General features: G+C 41.0%; 1 protein-coding gene across 1 annotated transcript in view; it reads left to right on the top strand.

Moving 5' to 3' along the window:
• The window catches only part of SORCS3 (sortilin related VPS10 domain containing receptor 3), a 2,496,310-nt gene that overhangs the window by 2,403,612 nt on the left and 67,979 nt on the right, over positions 1-24,719 (top strand). Inside the window, exon 25 of the mRNA XM_085603452.1 lies at positions 20,660-20,765. Within this exon, the coding sequence (XP_085459578.1) occupies positions 20,660-20,765 (106 nt within the window). The remainder of the gene's footprint in view (positions 1-20,659; positions 20,766-24,719) is intronic.

Raw genomic sequence — 24,719 nt, 5'->3', positions numbered from 1 at the left:
GCTTGGATGCAAATAAAATCAATCTGGCCACTTTGCAATCCCTCTGTCTAACTTTATTTCGCCCCACCCTGAGAACAACAATACTGTTCAAAGTTAGGCGAAAAAACTAAAGACGCACTGCACTGGCAAACTCTGATGCTGGTGTGCTTTGGTAAAAATAAAATAAATCTGGCCACTTTGCAATCCCTCTGTCTAACTTTATTTCACCCCCCCAGGGAACAACAATACTGGTCAAAGTTAGGCGAGAAAACTAAAGACGCACTGCACTGGCAAACTCTGATGCTGGTGTGCTTTGGTGCAAATAAAATCAATCTGGCCACTTTGCAATCCCTCTGTCTAACTTTATTTCGCCCCCCCAGGGAACAACAATACTGGTCAAAGTTAGGCGAGAAAACTAAAGACGCACTGCACTGGCAAACTCTGATGCTGGTGTGCTTTGGTGCAAATAAAATCAATCTGGCCACTTTGCAATCCCTCTGTCTAACTTTATTTCGCCCCCCCTGGGAACAACAATACTGTTCAAAGTTAGGCGAGAAAACTAAAGACGCACTGCACTGGCAAACTCTGATGCTGGTGTGCTTGGATGCAAATAAAATCAATCTGGCCACTTTGCAATCCCTCTGTCTAACTTTATTTTGCCCCCCCCTGGGAACAACAATACTGTTCAAAGTTAGGCGAGAAAACTAAAGACGCACTGCACTGGCAAACTCTGATGCTGGTGTGCTTGGATGCAAATAAAATCAATCTGGCCACTTTGCAATCCCTCTGTCTAACTTTATTTCGCCCCCCCCTGGGAACAACAATACTGTTCAAAGTTAGGCGAAAAAACTAAAGACGCACTGCACTGGCAAACTCTGCTGCTGGTGTGCTTTGGTGCAAATAAAATCAATCTGGCCACTTTGCAATCCCTCTGTCTAACTTTATTTCGCCCCCCCCAGGGAACAACAATACTGGTCAAAGTTAGGCGAGAAAACTAAAGACGCACTGCACTGGCAAACTCTGATGCTGGTGTGCTTTGGTGCAAATAAAATCAATCTGGCCACTTTGCAATCCCTCTGTCTAACTTTATTTCGCCCCCCCCAGGGAACAACAATACTGGTCAAAGTTAGGCGAGAAAACTAAAGACGCACTGCACTGGCAAACTCTGATGCTGGTGTGCTTGGATGCAAATAAAATCAATCTGGCCACTTTGCAATCCCTCTGTCTAATTTTATTTCGCCCCCCCTGGGAACAACAATACTGTTCAAAGTTAGGTGAAAAAACTAAAGACACACTGCACTGGCAAACTCTGATGCTGGTGTGCTTGGATGCAAATAAAATCAATCTGGCCACTTTGCAATCCCTCTGTCTAACTTTATTTCGCCCCCCCTGGGAACAACAATACTGTTCAAAGTTAGGCGAGAAAACTAAAGACGCACTGCACTGGCAAACTCAGATGCTGGTGTGCTTGGATGCAAATAAAATCAATCTGGCCACTTTGCAATCCCTCTGTCTAACTTTATTTCTTCCCCCCTGGGAACAACAATACTGTTCAAAGTTAGGCGAAAAAACTAAAGACGCACTGCACTGGCAAACTCAGATGCTGGTGTGCTTGGATGCAAATAAAATCAATCTGGCCACTTTGCAATCCCTCTGTCTAACTTTATTTCGCCCCCCCTGGGAACAACAATACTGTTCAAAGTTAGGCGAGAAAACTAAAGACGCACTGCACTGGCAAACTCTGATGCTGGTGTGCTTGGATGCAAATAAAATCAATCTGGCCACTTTGCAATCCCTCTGTCTAACTTTATTTCGCCCCCCCTGGGAACAACAATACTGTTCAAAGTTAGGCGAGAAAACTAAAGACGCACTGCACTGGCAAACTCTGATGCTGGTGTGCTTGGATGCAAATAAAATCAATCTGGCCACTTTGCAATCCCTCTGTCTAACTTTATTTCGCCCCCCCTGGGAACAACAATACTGTTCAAAGTTAGGCGAAAAAACTAAAGACGCACTGCACTGGCAAAATCTGATGCTGGTGTGCTTGGATGCAAATAAAATCAATCTGGCCACTTTGCAATCCCTCTGTCTAACTTTATTTCGCCCCCCCCTGGGAACAACAATACTGTTCAAAGTTAGGCGAAAAAACTAAAGACGCACTGCACTGGCAAACTCAGATGCTGGTGTGCTTGGATGCAAATAAAATCAATCTGGGCACTTTGCAATCCCTCTGTCTAACTTTATTTCGCCCCCCCTGGGAACAACAATACTGGTCAAAGTTAGGCGAAAAAACTAAAGACGCACTGCACTGGCAAACTCTGATGCTGGTGTGCTTGGGTGCAAATAAAATCAATCTGGCCACTTTGCAATCCCTCAGTCTAACTTTATTTCGCCCCCCCTGGGAACAACAACACTGTTCAAAGGAAGACAAAAAAACAAAAGAAGCACATCACTGGCAAACTCTGATGCTGGTGTACTTGGATGCAAATAAAATCAATCTGGCCACTTTGCAATCCCTCAGTCTAACTTTATTTCGCCCCCCCTGGAAACAACAACAGTGTTCAAAAGAAGACAAAAAAACGAAAGAAGCACATCACTGGCAAACTCTGATGCTGGTGTACTTGGATCCAAATAAAAATAATCTGGCCACTTGGCAACCCCTCTGTCTTACTTTATTTCGCCCACCCAGGGAACAAGAATACTGTTCAAAGTTAGGCTGAGAAAACGAAAGTCGCACTGCACTGGCAAACTCTGATGCTGGTGTGCTTGGATGCAAATGAAATCAATCTGGCCACTTTGCAATCCCTCTGTCTAACTTTACTTTGCCCCCTGGGAACAACAATACAGTTCAAAGGAAGACAAAAAAACGAAAAAAGCACATCACTGGCAAACTCTGATGCTGGTGTACTTGGAAGCAAATAAAATCAATCTGGCCACTTTGCAACCCCTGTCTCACTTTCTTTCGCCCCCCCTTGGTACAACAATGCAGTTCAAAGTTACACGAGAAAACGAAAGTCACACTGCACTGGCAAACTCGGATGCTGGTGTTTTTATAAGCAAATAAAATCAATCTGGACACTTTGGAACCCCTAGGACTGACTTTATTACGCCCCCCACCCCCATCCCACGCTAGCAGCACCCCCCAGGTGAAACAGACAAAGAAACGAAAACGAGCGTTTTTTTTTTTTCGAAATTCGCATCAAATCGCCTGCGCTTTGACGATCAAAGAGCAGAAACAAAGCAGAGATCTCAAAAACCCACTTACACCCCCCCCAACATTGTGCCCCCACCCTACCTACTGCACACATCCACTGATACCCCCTCCCCAGCCCCAAAACTGACCTTTACTCTCCGACGCGCAGGAAGCAAATGGCTTCCAGCGCCTCGGAGAGCAAAGGGGAAGCCTCCGGTGACGTCAGCGCGGCTCCCGCGCTGACGTCATTGATGACGCGGGCGGGGGGGGGCGGGGGCAGGCAGGGGAAGGTCTTCCCCTGCCTCCCAAGCAAAAAAAAAAAAGATCGCGGAATCACGGGGGGAGCGCCAGCGCTTCCCCCAAGGGTGGGTCCCATGACGAGCTGGACTCGTCATGGGCACAGCGCGACTGTGCTCCATGACGAGTCCAGCTCATCATGGGCACTGAAGGGGTTAAACTAGAAAGGCCCAAAGACATTGAAAACTCAAAAATCTTCAGTTGCCTCAGAGGCATAGATCAGTGGAGGGCAAGGAGCCATCTCAAAATGAATACGTCCAAAACTGAAATGCTCACATGTGGTGAATGGAAACAATAAAACCTACTCTGCACCTGGCATGATACTCTAATACCACCAGTATCCAAGGAAGTAACAAATCTTGGAACTACCATGGACTCCAAGCTATCAATGAACGCCCAAGTGGGTAAATGAGCAAGATCAAGCTAATTTACTATGAAAACTCTACGACACATCTTCCACCACCTAGGATTTCCACACAAGGTCCAAGCCACCATCTATCTTGTATTGCCTAAACTTGAGTACGCCAATGGTCTCTAAAACAGATCATCTTTATCAACTGTGATTAGACCACAACACATTCATAACTCTGCTGCCAGACTACTCCTACATATAAAGCCACAAGCCCATATCTCCCATACCTTGAGGGCTGTATATTGGCTACTGGTTGCCGGAAGCTCCAGCTTCACTCTGCTTTGTATCATCCACAAAGCAATACATAGAACCACTTTTCATCATTTATAACTTTACTCCAACTGTAAAAAAAACATTCAACTCTCTTCAGTTCACTAATCTGTCTCATCCTATACCTCTTTCAATGTATCTTCTACCTCCACTCTCTGACTGATCCCAAAAGTCATTGTATTACCATGATCTCCCTAATAACCCTTTCTATATTCTTCCCCCTGTATCCCTCCTTTGACTCATCCTAAACCTCCTTTCACTATTATGATCTCCCTAATAACTCTTTCTAGACTCTTTCCTTTTTAGTACAATTATCTCCAAAATAAAGATTTCTAGAAACTCTTCCCTTTTTTATCCCTCCTTTAACCTGTTCAATCAAACTTACAGAGTAATATGTTCACTGCTGAAACTAACAACTTTTATATCCTAATACTAATCGACCGCTAACCCACTTGGGGTTCCAGAGTAGTGTGCTACTCTTGGAGAAGCGCTTCACTGCCTTGTAAGGGGTAATATGCGCTATAATAATACAATTACAACTGGAGGTTTTTTTGTTGATTTCTTCTTCTACATAAGTAGTAAAAGATCCACTTCAGTTAATATAGGCATGGAAGAGGCCTCTGCTGCCCAAATTGCTTGGTGGCTGGCCACCCAATAACTAGGGGTGGGCGGATTTGTGAAATCCACTTTCGCAAATTATCGCGAAAATGTTAAAAATTATCGCAAACACGCGGAAATATCGTGAAGATGCAGAAGTTTTTTTCCCGCATGTTCGCTAGATTTTCTGTATGGTTGCGGCTCGCCAACTTACCCATGTGGTTGCTCGCGGGCGCGGCCATCTTGTTTTCAGTTGCCTCGCGGTGCTTGATCGCGAGAAGAAAGACGTGATCGCGCGATGCATGACGTCACTGCGGGTGCGAACTGTCGCGAGACAGCTCAAATGGCTAAAAACAATACAACATCTCATGGAGAACGCGACCGGATCAAGAAAACTTGTCGGCGAACGCAGGGATTCAGGTAAGGCGTTCGCGCGCGCGTGAGAATGTATTATTTTACAGGGCGAGCAAGAACCAAATTATCGCTAAGCTGCGGAATGCGGAAATTTTGACATTTTCGCGCTTTCCGCGGTACGCGAAAATGTCAAATTATCGCAATTTCCGCGAACGGAAGGACATTTTCGCCCAGGCCTTCCAATAACATGATACAGTTCATGAAAGTATGGTAGTTCATTCAGACATTTAAGCTGAGTATAAAATGTAGTGTTACAGAATCGCAGCCTGTTTTTGTTCTCAACATTCATAATGCGTTGTATGATTTATGCACTCTTATTTACTGCTAGTCAAATGCTGCTGATAAGGCTGTTGGTAAATCCCACAAAAACAGAAAGAATTATTTTACTCTTCCTATTCCTAATTTCCCACATAGTAATGTTAAGTGCTAATTAACCCATATGTCTGTAACCACCTGATTATAGAACCTACCGCTAAATGGGAATATAGCTCCTTAGAAGATGTACACACAGCACTGTCTAACAAATAAATAAGGGCCCCCTGTAAATAATAGGTACTTCTAGAACAGGGAATAGTTCAAGAACAAAATAACATTTCTAGGCAGTGAACATAGCTAATAGAATTATGAAACAATGTCAAAATTCTGTTAAATTAAAACAGTGTACTCTCACTACGGACAAATAATTAGTTTAGCGTATTTTATTTGTATTCAGTAAAACATCAAACAATATGTACAAGGAGACAATAAGGCTAGCAGCAGCATAGATTGGACGTTACTGGCACAAATTAGAGTTTCAAACAAAGTACATGTGACAAGAACAGGATGCTACATATAATGGCTTATCAAACAGAAAAATTGATGGTGAATTCTGTAGGAAGATGTGCGGCGTGCAGCAGTGTGCTGCGTGCAGCAGTGTCGTGCAGCATGCAGCAGTGAGTTATGCAGCAGTGTGCAGCAGTGTGTGGCGTGCAGCAGTGTGCGGCGTGCAGCAGTGTGTGCCGTGCAGCAGTGTTTCGTTTAGCATTGTGCGAATTGCAGCAGTGTGTGGCGTGCAGCAGTGTGTGGTGTGCAGCAGTGTTTCGTGTAGCAGTGTGTGGCGTGCAGCAGTGTGCGGCGTGCAGCGGTGTGCGGCGTGCAGCAGTGTGAGGCGTGCAGCAGTGTGCGGCCTGCAGCAGTGTGCGGCGTGCAGCAGTGTGAGGCGTGCTTCAGTGTGTGGCTATACAGAAAAAGGTTCACCCCACTTTCTGATATTCCTAGTTTCTAGTTCACAGATAAGTATCTAGTTCACAGCAAATAGAATAACAATGGCCTTTTAGAAAAATGGTACGTGACCTCATTTTAGTGATTTTGAGCACATATTTCTAGCAAGGTGTCTACAAACAAAGTAGAGATAGCCACTGGATGATCAGAATTCTCTGGCATTCATACCATTCCAGAAATGCTGCTTGCCCAGAATTCTGCTGCCAAGACCATTCATAATGCTGTTCTCAGCTTTGCCATATTAGGCATAACCTTTTTGTGTCTCTAGTATGCTGTGCCTCTAGGTGACTAGCACCACTTGTACCTTGAACAGAGTATCTCTAATATTCAGGACTGTTGCTCACTCTTGTTTTTTTATTCCTGTAATCAAAACGCCCAGCTGCTTTCCTCATTTGCTAATGGTGAGAACGGATTACCATTTTTAAAGCTCTAAACTATATAATAATGAACCTTAATATAATGAAACAGAGGTATCTGCTCATGAAAGCATCATGATTATGTTGTAAATAAGGAATATATTTCGAAGCACAACTCATTGTATGTAGTAAAGGAGAATAAAAGATATTTGACATAAGACACATCATGCATGTATTAGAAACTTATTCTATAGTCCGAGAGGTTTTAAGGCATGGATAAAGTGGTCAATTCCCCAAGGCTCCCACCTTCCAAGGGCCCCCCTAGGCAAGTGAACTTTCTCTCTAGCTCACTTTTGTATATTTTTGTTTCTTAATTCTTAATATATATTTTAATATTGTTAGGCAACAGAGGACCTGAAATTAGCAACAACAGGTTAATAAAATTCCAAGTTGTTAAAAAAAAGAGGCCCCAAAAATATGTATTGCCCAGGTCGCCCAGAATACTTAGAATGAAACTGTCTATAGTGAGGAATGGTGCAGTGACTTAGGGCCCGATTATGAGTCTGGCGGTGGTGCAGGAGTGGCAATCCACCATTTTGCCGATTAAGACTAAATTTTCTTGGCGTTGGACTTCCGGCTGCGCCAGGGAACAGTCATTCCATGGCAGTGGCGCAGGAGCACCACAAGGCATTTTGCTGAGCAGGGACTGACGCAGTTAAGCTCAGCATATTTTGAGTTACTGGACTGCCAGCCTTTTCATGGTGGAGCCCTACCATGAAAAGGCTGGTGGTGCAGAAACAAAGGTGACCCATTACAGGGCCCCCGTGTCCCCCTCTCATGGGGATACATTCAGGGTGGCAAAACATGTGCCCCCCTGTCTCTATTCCCCCCAGTTTCAGCACAGCATGGACATCACCGCCCATGCCGTGCTGGAACTCTTTGGGCCATTACCATTTTGGTGGCTGTTTTCAAGGCACCGCCATGGGAAAGGCCCAAGAACCGTTGACTGTATTACTAGTTGTAATCACTACTGGAGAGCAAGAGAAAGTGAAATCAGTTGCACTCTCCCACTACTGAACATTTAAATCACGTAAGCAACAGATTAAACAAGGGTTTACTCGAAATGTATCCAGGTCCCTCTTCATAATAGGATGTCAGGTATACTCTCTGCTTGATTATTTTTTTCTGATGGGGTATCCAAAGATTTTGGAGTAGACGCTTCACTCACTTATCGTGACATGCTTCATCATTGGCGCCATCCACACCCTGGTAAAATGATACGACCAGGGAGGACTCAACCATAGTAGGTAATGGGAGTTCTTAGATTAAGCAAAACAGGATATGCCGGGACCCAGAAAGATGATATGTTAAAAATACCTCAAGCTATACCCCAAATGTTATTTTATTCAATGGGTACCTGGGGTACAATTACAACCATGAATATTGAGGATTCTATTGAAAGACAATTGTTCAGTTATACCCTCACTTTACTGCCAACATGTTTTGGCCCTCACCAGGAGCCCAACTGGGTCTGGGGCCTTAGTCAGGCTGTCTCGTCCATGTCCCTGCCTGTTATTAGTGCACGCACTCCATGCAAAAATATGAGGCCTAATGCTCTCACCTCTCATTCTACCTTTGTTTTTCTTTACTTTTTACAGAGGATTTTGCTCTATGGTGTCTCTTTAAGGGTCATGCGGTACGTGCGGGATGGTGCCGTCTTATAGACACACATTCCTCAAAGAGCAGGCACCTCTGAATTACCTAAGCCCTGCCGCTACGATCCGCCGGTAGGAGGGACATTGACAAGACAACCCTGCAGAAGGCTCCAGATCCAGTTGGGCTCCTGGCGAGGGCAGAAACATGTAGTTTTCATGTAGATGTTTCAGACATCTATATCCGTACTGCCTTCAGGACGAGAAGCAACAAAACTGGGATTAAACAATCGATGAGAGTGACTGATGTCCTCTAAAATATTACTGATCTTTTCCTCAAATACCTCACCGAGGGTATCATAGAGTGCCTGTATGATATTGTGATTCAGGCAATACGGATTTGAAACATTTTTTGGAGCAGCAAGAATCGCAATGGCACAGTAATCTGCTTTTGCCCTGCCAGTCTCCCTCTTGTATTCATATAAAAAATTATTTAGGACCTTTCTGTCCCCCTTCTTTATAAGAGCTGTGCCACCTTCAGATTTCTTACATGCTTGTTTTAGCATTTTCAGGGACCAGGGGGCGAAGGTCTACAGAGGATTTTCACATTTTTCATAGCTATTTTTGCGTCTAGGGTTTCTAGAATTCTACAGCTTTTTAGTTTTCGTCCACCGTACTACCAAAATTAATTATGGTAGAAGATGAAGGAGCCTGCCTCGTGTTAGCTTGTTTAGTTTATGACATAGGGATGATATATATATATATATATTCACAGAAAAAACCATGGGTTTCACACACGTTATAGTTAGGAATTAGCATTTAAAAAACCTTAGAAATTCAATGAAAAAACCAAAGGTTTCACACATGTTATAGTTAGCTGGACATTTCCCTCGTAAAAAAACATTGAAATTCCCCCGTTATAGTTAGTTCAGCTAACTATAACTCGCGCGCCCGCAATGCACTGCTGATGACGTCACATATTACATCACTCATGACATGGTCAGTGACATCACTCATGACATCACTGATGACATCTCAAATGACATCACTGATGACATCACTGATGACATCATCCTTGTGATAGAGTGGCAGACCTCCTCTCATCCTAATATAACCTTTGATACACACATTCAAAAATAGAAATTAAAATTTTAAAAACAATGGACATACCAATACCAGTTACAACAACCTATACAGTAATTCTAAGATCCAAATACACATCCACTCATTCACCAACAGTCCTATACAGTCACTCATACATGTACTCACACATCATATGTACTCATACACCTATACATCCTGTTACACAACGCCACTCATCCATAGAGTTACTCACACACATAGTCACTCATGCTAATAAAGAAACAAACATACATTTATTTGCATATACAGTTATACACACACCACCACACTTACGTCTACGGAAACTTACACATACTTAGTCTTTTAAACAATCACTTATAGAAACACATACTTATTCATACAGGAACTCTTTCAATCTCTCACTCTCACATATACTCGCTTATATACACCAATAGTCACATATACTAGTTTAAAACATATGTAGTTACTCATAAAGACACTATTGAGACAGTCATTCACTCACTAACACACCCATACACTCACTCATCCACCCATAGAGTCCTGCACACATGCTGTCTTCAACACATACAAAGAGTGAGTCATTCATTCATGCACCTATGCACTACGTAATACCCCCACCGAACCATGCAGACACTCAGACTGATACTCATAAAACCAACTAATAACCTATATAGACACCCATGTAGCTACTCACCAACCCATGCAGCCACTTATACACAAAGTGAGAGACTGATACAGATATTTACATATTTAAACATTACTCACTAAGCCATGTATTCACTATGATACACTTAATCAGTCAGTTACACAATCAATTTTTATTAAACAAATCATCCATTTAGACACTTATATACCCATTTATTCTTCCATCGACCTTGAGATATACATATATAAAACATATTTAATTTTCAGAAACACACACATTCACTGGATGATGTCATCAGTGATGTCATCAGTGATGTCATTTGAGATGTCATCAGTGATGTCATGAGTGATGTCACTGACCATGTCATGAGTGATGTAATATGTGACGTCATCAGCAGTGCATTGCGGGCGCGCGAGTTATAGTTAGCTGAACTAACTATAACGGGGGAATTTCAGTGGTTTTTTACGAGTGAAATGTCCAGCTAACTATAACATGTGTGAAACCTTTGGTTTTTTCATTGAATTTCTAAGGTTTTTTAAATGCTAATTCCTAACTATAACGTGTGTGAAACCCATGGTTTTTCTGTGAATTGGCAAGGTTTTTTAAATGCTAATTCCTAACTATAACGTGTGTGAAACCCATGGTTTTTTCTGTGAATTGGCAAGGTTTTTTAAATGCTAATTCCTAACTATAACGTGTGTGAAACCCATGGTTTTTTCAGTGAATTTGCAAGGTTTTTTAAATGCTAATTTTGTTTTTTTTCTTCTATTTTTTTAAACATATTTTTATTTTAATTTTCTATCCTTTTTTTATTGTCTATGGTTAAATTTTTAAAATTCTCTAATATGTTTTTTTAATATATTTTATAAAATAAACATGTAAAATTTATTTGCAATACATTTTTTCCTTTTTTTTATTTTTTTTAGTACGCGTACCGTAAGCTTACGGTAAGCGTACGGTTTACGCAACGTCCGTAATTTATCTACGCTGTTAGCGCATATTTACGCAATTTGCGTAGTTGCGCGTACACTGCGTGGGCGTGTACGCGTGTACGCTACACGCGCACGTTACGCGGAAGTGTCGGGGAGTGACTGTTAAGCGCATGCGCGCAAGCGCGTGTCTTTTTTACGCGCATGCGTACTTTTTCCGTAAGCGTACCGTAAGCGTACCGTAAGCGTACGGTAGGTCATGTGATCATGAAACACAACTTTTGATTGGTTGAAACTACTTTCAGTTCTAGAACTCTCCTACACCACACCCATTCCCCTCATTTCTGCTTGTGATCCCTTAGGAGAAGGAGCTGGGTTGTCTTTGTGATACGATGGCAGAACAGCAGAGCCCTTCTGAGAGTGAGGCTAGCACTAGCAGCACTACCTTGAGGCAGAGAGCGAGGAAACAAAAGACCTCTTATGTATGGGATTATTTTACTTTTCCTGAAGGCCAGCAAAAGGTAAATGCACCCTTAGTAACTTGTAAACTGTGTAAGCGTGTACTTTCAAGAGGTAATCCTGACAGGAAGTATTCCTTTGGGAATCATACCATGATGAGACACCTCAAGGATGTACACAAAAGGACACATGCTCGACTTACTGGAGGTAACCCTTCAGTAAGTCAACCAAGCACATCCACAGCAGCTCAGCCTGGACCATCATCTGCAGTGCCGAGTCCTTCTTCTGCAGGTCAGGTGAGCCCTTCATCTGTGGGGGGTGCATCTCCTTTTGCTGGCCCTCAGGAAATTAACCCTCGATTTCTGAGGGTTGATATTCGATGCGCCTCTTGTCATGATCTAATTTGTCATAGGGAGACCAGTGTTTCCCTAGTGAACAACAAAATAGATCAGCACACTTGTCGCAGAGACTAATTTTCCCAATCTTTCTTTCCTCTGTCCCTGCATGAACACAACGGCTCTTTTAAGAGCCAACCTTATCTTTCATCTTTTTTTTATATATGTTTTTAAAAACTTTTTTTTTTACCGGTGCGCGTAATTTTTTTTTGTTTTTTTTTAAAAACACTAAAAATCAATTATCACATTACAAGATCCTTGAGAGACTACAATTAAAAATTGAAAATGTGATTGTAGAGAAGTGGAAAAAAGGGACCATGAAATTTTTGACTTACCATACCCACTCAAAAAAATATTTATTAATTTAAATTTAATTTTAATTGCTTTAAAAATGGTTCTAGTTTTCGAATTTTTTTTTATCTCAATCTGAAAAAAAAGAAAAAAGTATTAATATTTAATAAAACATTTTATAATACAGTACACATATTTACATATTTTTCTAAAATTTTTTTAAAGAGTCATGGTTTGATATTAGGCAGAAAACGAAATTTCTTTGCCAATTTGAAAGCACACTTATTACTCTTTTTTTTGGCAAGTGATAATCACTTTTACAGACTGACACATTATGAATCCACTTTTCAGATTTTTTAAAAAGCCCATGTCCAGACTGCTTTTTCAGACCACCACCATGTGTATCCTGGGTGACTGCCTCCACTCCAGCAAGGGCAACCAGCCTTAGTGATGCTGAATGTATTTGCATTACAGACTGAAACCTCAAACCCCACTCGCTTGTAAATACTGTGCATGATTATACATGGAAAGCAGCTGGGTGTGTGCTAAGAGTCTGCTTCTGCAACAAAAAATCGCTCCCCCTTTTTCCTACTAATGCAACTGTGAAATCACCAGAGCAAAACGCAATAAATCTCTGCCTGTAATTCCTATTTGCACACAGAGTCATGTTTTCACATTAGTCACAAAACGAAATTTCTTTGCCAATTTGAAAGCACACTTACTGCTCTTTTTTTTTGGCAAGTGATAATCACTTTTACAGACTGACACATTATGAATCCACTTTTCAGATTTTTTTTAAAGCCCATGTCCAGACTGCTTTTTCAGACCACCACCATGTGTATTCTGGGTGACTGCCTACACTCCAGCAAGGGCAACCAGCCTTAGTGATGCTGAATGTATTTGCATTACAGACTGAAACCTCAAACCCCACTCGCTTGTAAATACTGTGCATGATTATACATGGAAAGGAGCTGGGTGTGTGCTAAGAGTCTGCTTCTGCACCAAAAAATCGCTCCCCCTTTTTCCTACTAATGCAACTGTGAAATCACCAGAGCAAAACGCAATAAATCTCTGCCATTAATTCCTATTTGCACACAGAGTCATGTTTTCACATTAGTCACAAAACGAAATTTCTTTGCCAATTTGAAAGCACACTTACTGCTCTTTTTTTTTGGCAAGTGATAATCACTTTTACAGACTGACACATTATGAATCCACTTTTCAGATTTTTTAAAAAGCCCATGTCCAGACTGCTTTTTCAGACCACCACCATGTGTATCCTGGGTGACTGCCTACACTCCAGCAAGGGCAACCAGCCTTAGTGATGCTGAATGTATTTGCATTACAGACTGAAACCTCAAACCCCACTCGCTTGTAAATACTGTGCATGATTATACATGGAAAGGAGCTGGGTGTGTGCTAAGAGTCTGCTTCTGCACCAAAAAATCGCTCCCCCTTTTTCCTACTAATGCAACTGTGAAATCACCAGAGCAAAACGCAATAAATCTCTGCCTGTAATTCCTATTTGCACACAGAGTCATGTTTTCACATTAGTCACAAAACGAAATTTCTTTGCCAATTTGAAAGCACACTTACTGCTCTTTTTTTTTGGCAAGTGATAATCACTTTTACAGACTGACACATTATGAATCCACTTTTCAGATTTTTTAAAAAGCCCATGTCCAGACTGCTTTTTCAGACCACCACCATGTGTATCCTGGGTGACTGCCTACACTCCAGCAAGGGCAACCAGCCTTAGTGATGCTGAATGTATTTGCATTATTGAGTCCAACCGCAAACCCTTAAACTATTCTTTTTTTATACCAATACACCTTAATTTATCGTGAAAACATAGTCCATATTATTTTACATGTTCCTCACATTTAAATTTCTCCCAAAACAGAAAATAATAAACACAACTTCAACAAAAAGAATTACATTTCTATTATTCATTGCTTAATTTACCATATACATCTCCTCTCAAACTCTAAACTCACCTTTAAAATTAGTTAGTTGTGAAAGAAATGTGGCACTCAAACAGCAGATTATCAGAGCCAGGATCGCTGTTCTCTACACCTCTCTCCTCTCAGCAGAACCAGATAATGGCAAAGTTTCCCTCTATTTTTCCACACATATACATGTAAGTTTCAAATCTCAGTGCTTCCCCCTTTTTTTCAAATGTAATCACACATTTCTATTGGTTGAAAACCAACCCTTTTCCAAAAGTACCCTTCCCCCAACTTGACTTCTGCCTAGTACCCTTCCCCCAACTTGACTTCTGCCTGCTACCATAGCAACAGCTCATTGAACACTGCTGTGTGGAGTCAGGTCAGAAGTTCGCCAAACAATGTTTCAATTCCACAGAGCAAGAGTGCTTGACTTTTCAAACCTAACAGCAAATCCATAGTACTGTTCTTTGGTAACACATTTTTCTGTACCAATACAAAACATGCTTCTATTAATTTACACATACAGCCTAGTTTTTATTCTAGAATGGTATGAAACAGCCAATCAGTTCTTTTTTTTGTTGAAAAAAATATGTATGCCTCCATTTCCAAACTGTCTTTCTTTTCATATTGCCATTCTACTGAAAGACACCTCCTGAGTGCATACAGTTCTCCTTTGAAGATGTTCACAGTGTGGATTGTAGGGCACAGCTATGTCTTCTGGAGTGAAAAGTTTGCAGAGAAAACAGGTATGGTGAGAGACCTTGCTTTGCCAAATGTAGACATTAAATGGATTGGTCAGAGAGGGTTAAAGTGGCACCAATTGATGCCATTGGTGAAATCCTTCATGCAAATCCAACACCCTGACCTCATAATAGTGCACTGTGGTGGCAATGACCTAGGCACTTTGACTGGGGTAGGTCTGGAAATGCTTATGAAGGACACCTTTGCACAACTGTTTTCACTTTTCCCTAAAACTGCCTTTGTGTTTTCTAACATATGCCAAAGGCAAAAATGGAACTGGTCCAATCATTTCTGTCCGCAGATTGACAAAGCAAGAAAGCACGTCAACAAATCTGTTTCTTCTTTCCTCCGTGACTATGGTATGGGTTCCATTTACCACAACAACTTGCGTTACGACATGCAAGACATTTATAGAGGAGATGGTGTGCACTTCAATGATGAAGGGAACAGAGTCTTCCTCTTGAACCTTAGACTCTGCATCGGTACTTACTTGTAGGTACCACTAAAAAATCACTTAATAAACACAACGGCTCTTTTTAGAGCCCCCTAATATCTAAACACTTAAATCTGAATTTCATTTTTTTTTTTATTTTTTTTTTTACCGTACGCTTACCGTAAGCTTACCGTACGCGTACCCCGCGATTTTTTTTTTAAATCAATAAATGTTTTCTTTGTACTTTTCTGTCCTTCTTTGACCCCCTTACAAATGTTAGGGGGTCTGTAACTCTCTCCCTTGCCCCCTTTTCAAGATATCACTCTTTTTTACCGGAGTGAAATACACAAAATGGCGGCCGCCGCTTCCTGGTTTCGGCCGATTGGAATGTTTACTAAGATCTAACAGCCAATCAGAATCGCGCTCGCGCACGCCACCGTACGCGTACGGTAAGCGTACCGTAAGCGCACCGTAAGCTGGCTCAGATATATATATTGATTTAAAGGCTATTTTCTCAGAATCTACTGAACAGATTTACACCAAACCTACAAAAGGCACTTCCTTGACCTGAGGACTACCTCTCTGCCAAATTTCTAGTAATTCTGTTCAGCCGTTCGGGCTGTAGCCTGTCTAAAGGTCCTATGGAAAAATGCATGGGAAAAACGCGTTTTGGGACCCCCCTTTTATCTCAGCCCCCGCTTGACGAATCCCCCCGAGACTTTCAGGGTAGGAGCGGAGCGTAGCGCCCCACCTATTTTGAGAAATTCGCGAGGATTCGTCGACCGGCGCCAAAGTTATTCAAAATAGAATGTTGCGGATTTCCTATGGAAACAGGGTCCTAACTATAACTACCTACTGGCGACCGCCAGTAGGTAATATATATATATATATATATATATATATATATATATATATATATATATATATATATATATATATATTATCTACTGGCGTAACGCGCGCAAGCGTAATTCTGATTGGTGGTTACATGTTAGTCAACGTTCGAATCGGTCGTAATCAGGAAGTGTTGGCCGCCATTTTGTTAGTTTTCAGTGCGAGAGTGAAAAAAGAAGGTGGCAAACGTGAAAAGGGGGCAGGGTAGAGAGTTCCTGACCCCCTAGCCTTTGTCAGGGGGTCCCTGAAGGACCCCCAAGGCAGAACATTTTTTAATTATTTTTTTTTATAAATCGCGGGGGTGCGCGCACCGTGCGCGCACGGTGAAAACCCCCCCCCAAAAAAATATATATTTTTTAATACCTAAATATATTAAAAAAATAATAATACACACATAACTTAGAATTTTAAAAAACGTACAAATTCACTGAAAAAACCATAGGTTTCACACACGTTATAGTTAGGAATTAGCATTTAAAAAACCTTGCAAATTCACTTAAAAAACCATAGGTTTCACACATGTTATAGTTAGGTGGATACTTCACTCGTAAAAAACCAATGAAATTCCCCCGTTATAGTTAGTTCAGATAACTATAACTCGCGCGACCGCCACTCTATCACAAGGATGATGTCATCAGTGATGTCATGAGTGATGCCACTGACCATGTCATGAGTGATGTAATATGTGACGTCATGAGCAGGATTGCGGGCGCGCGAGTTATAGTTATCTGAACTAACTATAACGGGGGAATTTCATTGGTTTTTTACGAGTGAAATATCCACCTAACTATAACATGTGTGAAACCTATGGTTTTTTAAGTGAATTTGCAAGGTTTTTTATATGCTAATTCCTAACTTTAACTTGTGTGAAACCTATGGTTTTTTCAGTGAATATATATATATATATATATATATATATATATATATATATATATTTCCCAAAGATTCCTATGAATACTCGGATCGCACTCCCGCAGGTTTTGCAATTTTTATTTTATCTGATCATTAACAGGGATACAGGCGATATAGATCAACGCATTTCAGTATTACCCAATACCTTGATCGCGATCTTGCAAGATCATGATCAAGGCATTGGGTAATACCGAAACGCGTTGATCTATATCGCCTGTATCCCTGTTAATGATCAGATAAAAGAAAAAGAAAAAATTGCAAAACCTGCAGGAGTGCAATCCGAGTATTCATCTGTGTTCAAAGGAATCTTTGGGAAATATGTAGCGGCGTGGTTCTGCCGCAGGACACCACACCTATAGAGACCGCTGCCAGAATCTGATGCAGTTGGAGGATATATATATTTATATATCATGCTCCAAGGTTTACCCTTCCGGTAAGAAGCACTCTGACTCTAGTTGCAGCTTGACGCTTTTAATAGGTATGCACACAGTCCCGTACACCAATATCAATCACAGCGCTGCCTTATCATGCCTGACGCGTTTCAGAGTGTAATTCAAACTCCTTCCTCAGAGGCTCCGGCAGCTCCAATATATAAACCACTTCATTGAGTGGGGATGTATGACGTAACAACGCGAGTCATTACATCACGTGCAGTTACATCGCGGTCGTTACAACGACTGCGATGTTACTACGCTATGCCATTACAACGCAAGTCTTTACATCGACTTGCGCTAGATGGCGTGCTAACATTAGAAAAGCGTAATTTACTATTCCAACTCCAGTCCACTTAATAGTAGGGAAGGTGTTGGGATAGTAAACTACACTATTTGTAATGTTAGCACGCCATCTAGCGCAAGTCGATGTAAAGACTTGCGTTGTAATGGCATGCGTTGTAAATCCACTTGCGTTGTAAAAGTTTCGTTATAATGGTAGTGCGTTGTAAAAGTTGCATTGTAAAGGTTGTTTACCTTGAGTGGTACTACCATCAGTGTAGTTATAGTTAGGTTTCTGTATTAATTACAGGTATTTTATGCTTTCTTAATAACTTTGGTGCGCTATTTGACTAGTCTACACAAAAGATTTCAAAAGTAATTTCAACCCCTTTGGCTTGTTCATAAAAAATTGTGTGCTGATCTGCAAGGAACCAAACCAAGGAAAGGAGCCTGGGGTGGGGGATGATTGGGAATAGTGGCAAAAGTGACATTTCCAATTTGAATTCCATTATGATTGTTTTGCTCTTTGATACAGACAAAGCAGCTTAATGTAACTACACTAAATCCCTTCAGTCACTTTTGAGAAATTAGCATTGAAAGAGAGTCTCGAGTTGGGCATGAAGGGGTTAACCCTCAGAAAACGTTAGAGACATCTGAAGCATTAGGTACTGAGCTAATACCTGCAGTATCAAACATTTTTAAAAAATGATTTACATTTGCTTGGCTTCAGGACCTTTTAATCCTGTCAGTCATTTAGGTCCTGAGGATCTTGAGAAGGAGCTACATTACTGAACCATATGATTGGCTGGCCACAACATTACAGAAAATATTGCAGGCCCAATTACAGAACCTTAGCTCAAAAACATGTTAAAATACATTTTGGTTACAGGGACTGTGGTTCCAATGGCTGGATCCATGGTAGCAGTGAGGCTCTCCTGTGTGGTAATAAGGTTCAAACCCAGTACCACAGTAACACAAAATATAAAATGTAGAACCTGCACAATGGGGGTTGGGCACCTGCTGTGGGTTCAGTGCAGGGTGCAGGACAACTCCCAGGCGCTATGGCCAACCCCCGTTTGTGCACAGCTAAAGGCTGTGTGCAGTAGGGGATTGTCTGCCTGTAAGGGGTTAGGCACAGGTCACCTGCGAGGGGTTGGATGCAGGGTCTGGCCAGAGGCCGTATACAGTGGAGGATTGGCAGAGTGCGAGGTTGAATGTAGGTCACCCTTGGGGTTGGGAAGAGGACATGATCAGAAGCCATGCCCTGGGACCAACTTCAGGAACTGGCTCTGTTTGCTTGTGAGAAACAATATTTTGCACATCCACCTGAAAATGAATTTGCATTGGAGTCAGGACTGGTGGGCCATTCCTTTAGATGTCCTTTCTCCTTCTACATTTCCTTTTTCATTTCTCTCCCTTATTTATTTATTCAGACCACTTAGGACCTTCGTTAAAATGTGATTATTGTTTATCTCGATTATTTTTCTGAGTGTTCTGCCACACCCTATGCTCATGAGTTACTCACTTCCTATGGAATGAAGCACATTCTTCATGGCTACTGTTGTCGTAACATTTGCAATGTCTATTTTTTGGGCTATTTTTTCTTGCAATTATATGGCCACCACATGTAGGTGGTAGATTTTTGCCTTTTCTTTTCACATATCAATTTATCTTGCACATGCTTGTAAAATAAAGCAGAAACAAAACACAGCCCGCAATCACTAGCTTGACAAGTCTGGAATAATAAGGTTTGCCAATGCTTTTGTATTGTGTTTCTCAATGTACAAAACATGCATTGTCAAACCAGTGCCGTAAGCATAGCCGCCGCAGCCTCGCGTTTCAGGGGGGGAGGGGCAAGCTCATGGGAGCCCTCTCTGTCACTGTGCACGGGTGTCAGTCCCCCGTCCTGAGAGTTCCTGACTAGGTCTGGAGCATGGGGTATCCCTCCATGTACGTTGCAGGGGGGTGGGGTCTCCTCGTTTTCTCTTTACTATCCTGGCACCAATAGTCTGTCTAATTTATAATGTAGTTCAACCAGATTTGACATAAAAGTATCCACAAAGATTTTTTAACCGTAGATTTAAAAAAAAAAAAAAGAAGAATTTATTCAGGGCTTCTTGCATTAGCCTATGTCTATTATTCAGATAACAATGCCATCTTTGCACATATCGCACATATTTTTTATAACAATTGGTAAAAACATTCTCGGTAGCATTCGAGAGTTTCAACCGTATACACAGAACAACATTGTGCATAAGAAGCAGTGCTTCCTTTTGACTTTTTTTTTTTAGATTTTTACAATCTTACATATACGAAACACAGTATTTGTAAACTAAATTGATTATATTTGTTGAATGAGATTATTATTAATTCCTGCTGTACTGTAACAAAAAGTGTGAAGTTGAAAATGATGTATTGCTCTTTGCAGATGGTAGCTGATCTATCTTCAATGTACGATAAGTTATTGTGTGATTAGCAAAACGCCTGAACAGTAAATCAGATTCAGTTCCTACAGGAAGCAAAAGGACACTTCCATACTGACAAAAACAGTCCATTATGCCACACAATGTCTTCCTATAATGTTCAGTAATTTGCTCAACCCACTGATGAGTGCTTCATAGGCTGCTGCATTGTACGTGACCTCCAATGTAAAGAGTGCAAACCAAGGATACGTCCAGAAAATAACTTTAACATGGCTTAAAAGCCTAATGTAAAGTGATTAGTTGAACAAAATATAACTAAGTGATTCATTTTGCCTTGCAGCACCACTGGTGGACTCCAGCTCAGGACACAGCAGCTCTGCGATGCTCATGCTTTTGTCGGTGGTGTTTGTTGGCTTGGCAGTTTTTCTAATCTATAAATTCAAGAGGTAGGTGAGAGAACGCATGTGTTCGGTTGTTCTAGCGTAAAAATGCGGGTCTGCTGTAAAGTGTGTACAAATGAGATTCCCATGAAAGCTTACTTGAGCGTGTGTGTGTCTCATCATCGGCAACAGACCTAGCTGCATGCTAACTGCATTGTAAGCTGCAAAAGAAACAGCTTAAAAACATGAGAAGCAGTCAAACAAGCATTGAAATAGTCTCCGGTCCTTGCGTCTGATTAGTATTGCCAAGGTTATCGTAAGCTCTAAGGAAAGAAAGAAAATTGCCTCATAGCCATAGGATCAACTGGCAGCCAAGACCGAAGCAGCTGGTGCAGTGGACATCTCACACGTCCAGAAAGTGGCAAATCCACGGACTGCAGGATTGAGAGGTACCCCTGCCGACCCGTTCCTCATGCTTCAAGTGGCCATTAACACGAAATAGTCAAAAGGCACCTGGCTTCGACAGAGAAGACTGACTTCACGTGGAATAATTTACATGTTTTTAGGTACATGCTTATACTCAGAATTAATGCATGTATACATCATGCTGACATCATGCAGCGCCCTTAGAAAAAAAATAACTTAAAGTTCTCTCCTATATTCGGACACACTGAGAAAAGGCTATTAGCAGTCATGTAGGCATTTCCCTATAGTACATTATTCAAAAAGGTTTTGCCCATTGTTATTCATCAGAATATTGTGTATTTATCAAAAATTCAATATAAAAATCATAAAAGTGATGAAGTACCTCCTGCCATACATTATATGGGTATTGTAATTCACTGAGGAGTTTCATAATTATAAATTGGAATGAGGCTAAAGGCTGAGTTCCTTTATAAGGTTATGTAAATCCAAGGTGACTTTCAATATCCTTATCATGTATGCCAGGGGGTACTTTAGCCCATGTAATGCATGGTCACACCATCACCTTTCCCACAAACTACTTAAAACCTTGGTGCGTGCCTCTTTCATATGAAAGAGCGAGCATATTTGAAAACATGAAGAATAAAAATAAAACTTCTAATGCAAAATTAAACACACCAGAAACATGTGACATATTTGTTGCAAACAGATATTAGAAACAGTTTAATACAAGTCCGTTTTAAAAAAAAGCTGTATTTGCTCGAGATGTGTAGAAAAATTGAGAAATATTCTAGCTTTTCTCTATCTAAGGAGTGCAAAAAAATCAGATTATCTGCTTGTCATTGTAAGCTATTAAAATGGAGCAGAAGAAAGAAAAGCAAGGTTCTGTTTTCCTTGCTGTAAACAGCTGCTTCAATTATGATCTCTGACCTGACTTGCCTTTCACCTAGACTGCTGGCTCTGGAAGCAGGCATTGTGAATGGTCGACTTTTCTTTGTAATCAGTGACAGAGTGTGACACAAGTCGCTGATTATAAAGCAATTAGAGACTGACGTTCATACGGGGATTAGAGAATCCCATGCATTATAAAAATTATTGCAACCACTTGTTCGTTTGCTTATAAGCTCCATTGCACATACAAATATATACAGTAATTAAGCTGTTAATTGTACTCCATGGTTGTGTAAAGCAAAGGTTATATTACTATATGAAAGAAAAGCTCATTCCAAAGGACTTTAGTTCTAAGGATGTATTCCTCTGCAAAACTCTTCTATTTCTGCAAAACACTCTTTGTATTCCGACACAGTGGGATTTCTTTATTTTAACAAATATGGGATATTTTCTTACATGTGTTTAAATGGTGATTTTTATTCATTATTCGTTTTTAGATTGCTTTCCACTTGTTTTCTTTGTCTACTCAAACTGACTGTACTTATGAATGATGTATTTATATGCAACAAATGGCTTGGACGAAACAACACATCCCACGTGTCCTAGAAATGTCGGGGTGCACCACACCCGTGGCATTCACAGATATGCGCTGTCATGAGGAAAGTCAGACTGTCTTTGCAAGGAAGCAAGATTCCCTGTTCCTTCTCAAACCCCTAATCGCTATTACATTTTTTGTGCCTTCTATGCTGCCAACTGCAGACTGATACATGGCCCCTTGGCAGTCACATTGAAAATACATTATTAACTGTCTGCAGATATATCTCTGCATTAACTTATATGCTTGGGACAGCCATTTGCAGGATGATGTTAATGAAGCTCAGCGGTAGATCAAAATCGAGTAGCAGTTTAACTGCACAATGCTTCTATCAATTTAAATTCCGTAAATGGGAGTTCTCTGTCAGATTGGGCAGTATTTTGCATACTGTTAAAATGGAGGACTACGCGCGCCTTGTAAGCTGATTAGTTTCATGCATTCATGTTATACAGGCATTTGCTACTTCTCGCTTCTCTTGAAATGGAGAGGAGAAGCATACCATTGCAAGGGTCATGAACAGGAAGGTTCTGAACATTTAAGGGCCTGATCTAGGGATAAACAGAATTGGGACTTCTTGCAAAAAATTGGCAGTGGTGCTTTCCATCCTCCGTGGCATTACTCCACCCTATCTTGAAGGCAGTAGTAGAGCCTCCTCCACCCGTGGGACTGTCACGTATAAGTGTTTAAGAAAAAAGCAGGAGACGAAACACTTCATCTAAGGTGAGTCAACAAATTTTGCATTCAAGGTGGAAAACCTCCAAGCTTGTAATAAACTCTTGAATTCAATGTACTGGCAATGTACCTTCTCATAGCCGCTCATGGTGACAGTCATATTACCACGCCACAAGTGCATGGTCCAGCTTCAGTTAAGAAGTCTCTTTCTCTATCAAGTTCCTCCTCCCATGTGGAGGCAGCTGCATCCACGGAACCTCGCTCAAACACAATCCTTGCATCATCCTAATAACAGTGTCATCCTCCACTAATGTGATGGGTGTCAACGTTTCTGCTCATTGTGGATGGAATATGTTATACAATCTTTAAATCAGCCCTCATTCCAAATAGCTTTTAAATAATATATTGATGCAGATATCAAATGGATTGATGTGCAACAATTCTAATCATTACAACATAACACATTAATCCTTTGATCAATTCATTTTGAATTTATTGAACATATCTCATACACTGGGTGAGCCAGATCACCTAATAAAAATAATAATAATAACAGCAAGCTTTATTCGATTTAAAAGTAAATCATGAAAGCACATGGTACAAACTTTCTTCATAAGAACATGCTTAAAAACATTTAAAAGTAAAATGGCAAAATTCATCACTGTGAAAAAGTAACAAAAAGAAACTGCACCCCTTTTAAATCAATATGACAGTTCGAGAAGTCAGCTGGCATCCATGACTCCTGCCTTTATGATCCTTTAGTTGGAACAAACAGTGGGGGGTGCCTTAGAATGACTTAATTAAACTGGAGGCTTGGGGGACCTTGAATTGAACATAAGCCAAGTGGATACACATCGTGAAGTTAATGTTTAAAGCCATGTTCTCTTGATTCAAGGCAGCTATGATGCCCTGCCTGCAGGTTCGGACTCCCAATTTTGTTCCACTTGATCCTCAACTTTGTTCTGCGCAGGGACAGCAGTACTGGGCAAATACATACAATGTAGTACAGGGATTCATCTGATTTGCCACATCCTCTACACACAAGTTTGACTGAGGGGCACCGCCATAAAGGTAGACGTTGCAAGAAAAGCCACTCACTCATCCTATGGCCCAATAATCTTTGTTTTAAATGTAAGAAATAAGAGAAAACCAAGTGGGGCAGGAGAGGGGCCAGCTGATATGAATTGATTACTGCCCATGCGTACTTCCTTATAGCTTTTATTTCTATGTCTAACAATCTGGAGCATAGTTGGGTGTACTTTTTTATACTTACTTTGAAAGCTTTTTTCCCAGGATTGAGAGTCCAGAGATCATATGCTGATATTTATTGTAACCCACATTACTTCCAACAATGCAGCTAAGTTGGAACTGGTAAGCTTTTTGGAGGGTTTAGAGAGGCTGACCTGGAGAGTCGTGGCTTCCATGGCAATTTCCTGTCA

This window comes from Triturus cristatus, chromosome 1_2, assembly GCF_964204655.1.
Source record: "Triturus cristatus chromosome 1_2, aTriCri1.1, whole genome shotgun sequence".
Lineage (NCBI taxonomy): Eukaryota > Metazoa > Chordata > Amphibia > Caudata > Salamandridae > Triturus > Triturus cristatus.
The sequence above is the reverse complement of the archived record's forward strand: the minus strand, read 5'-3'. Positions and strand labels throughout refer to the sequence as shown.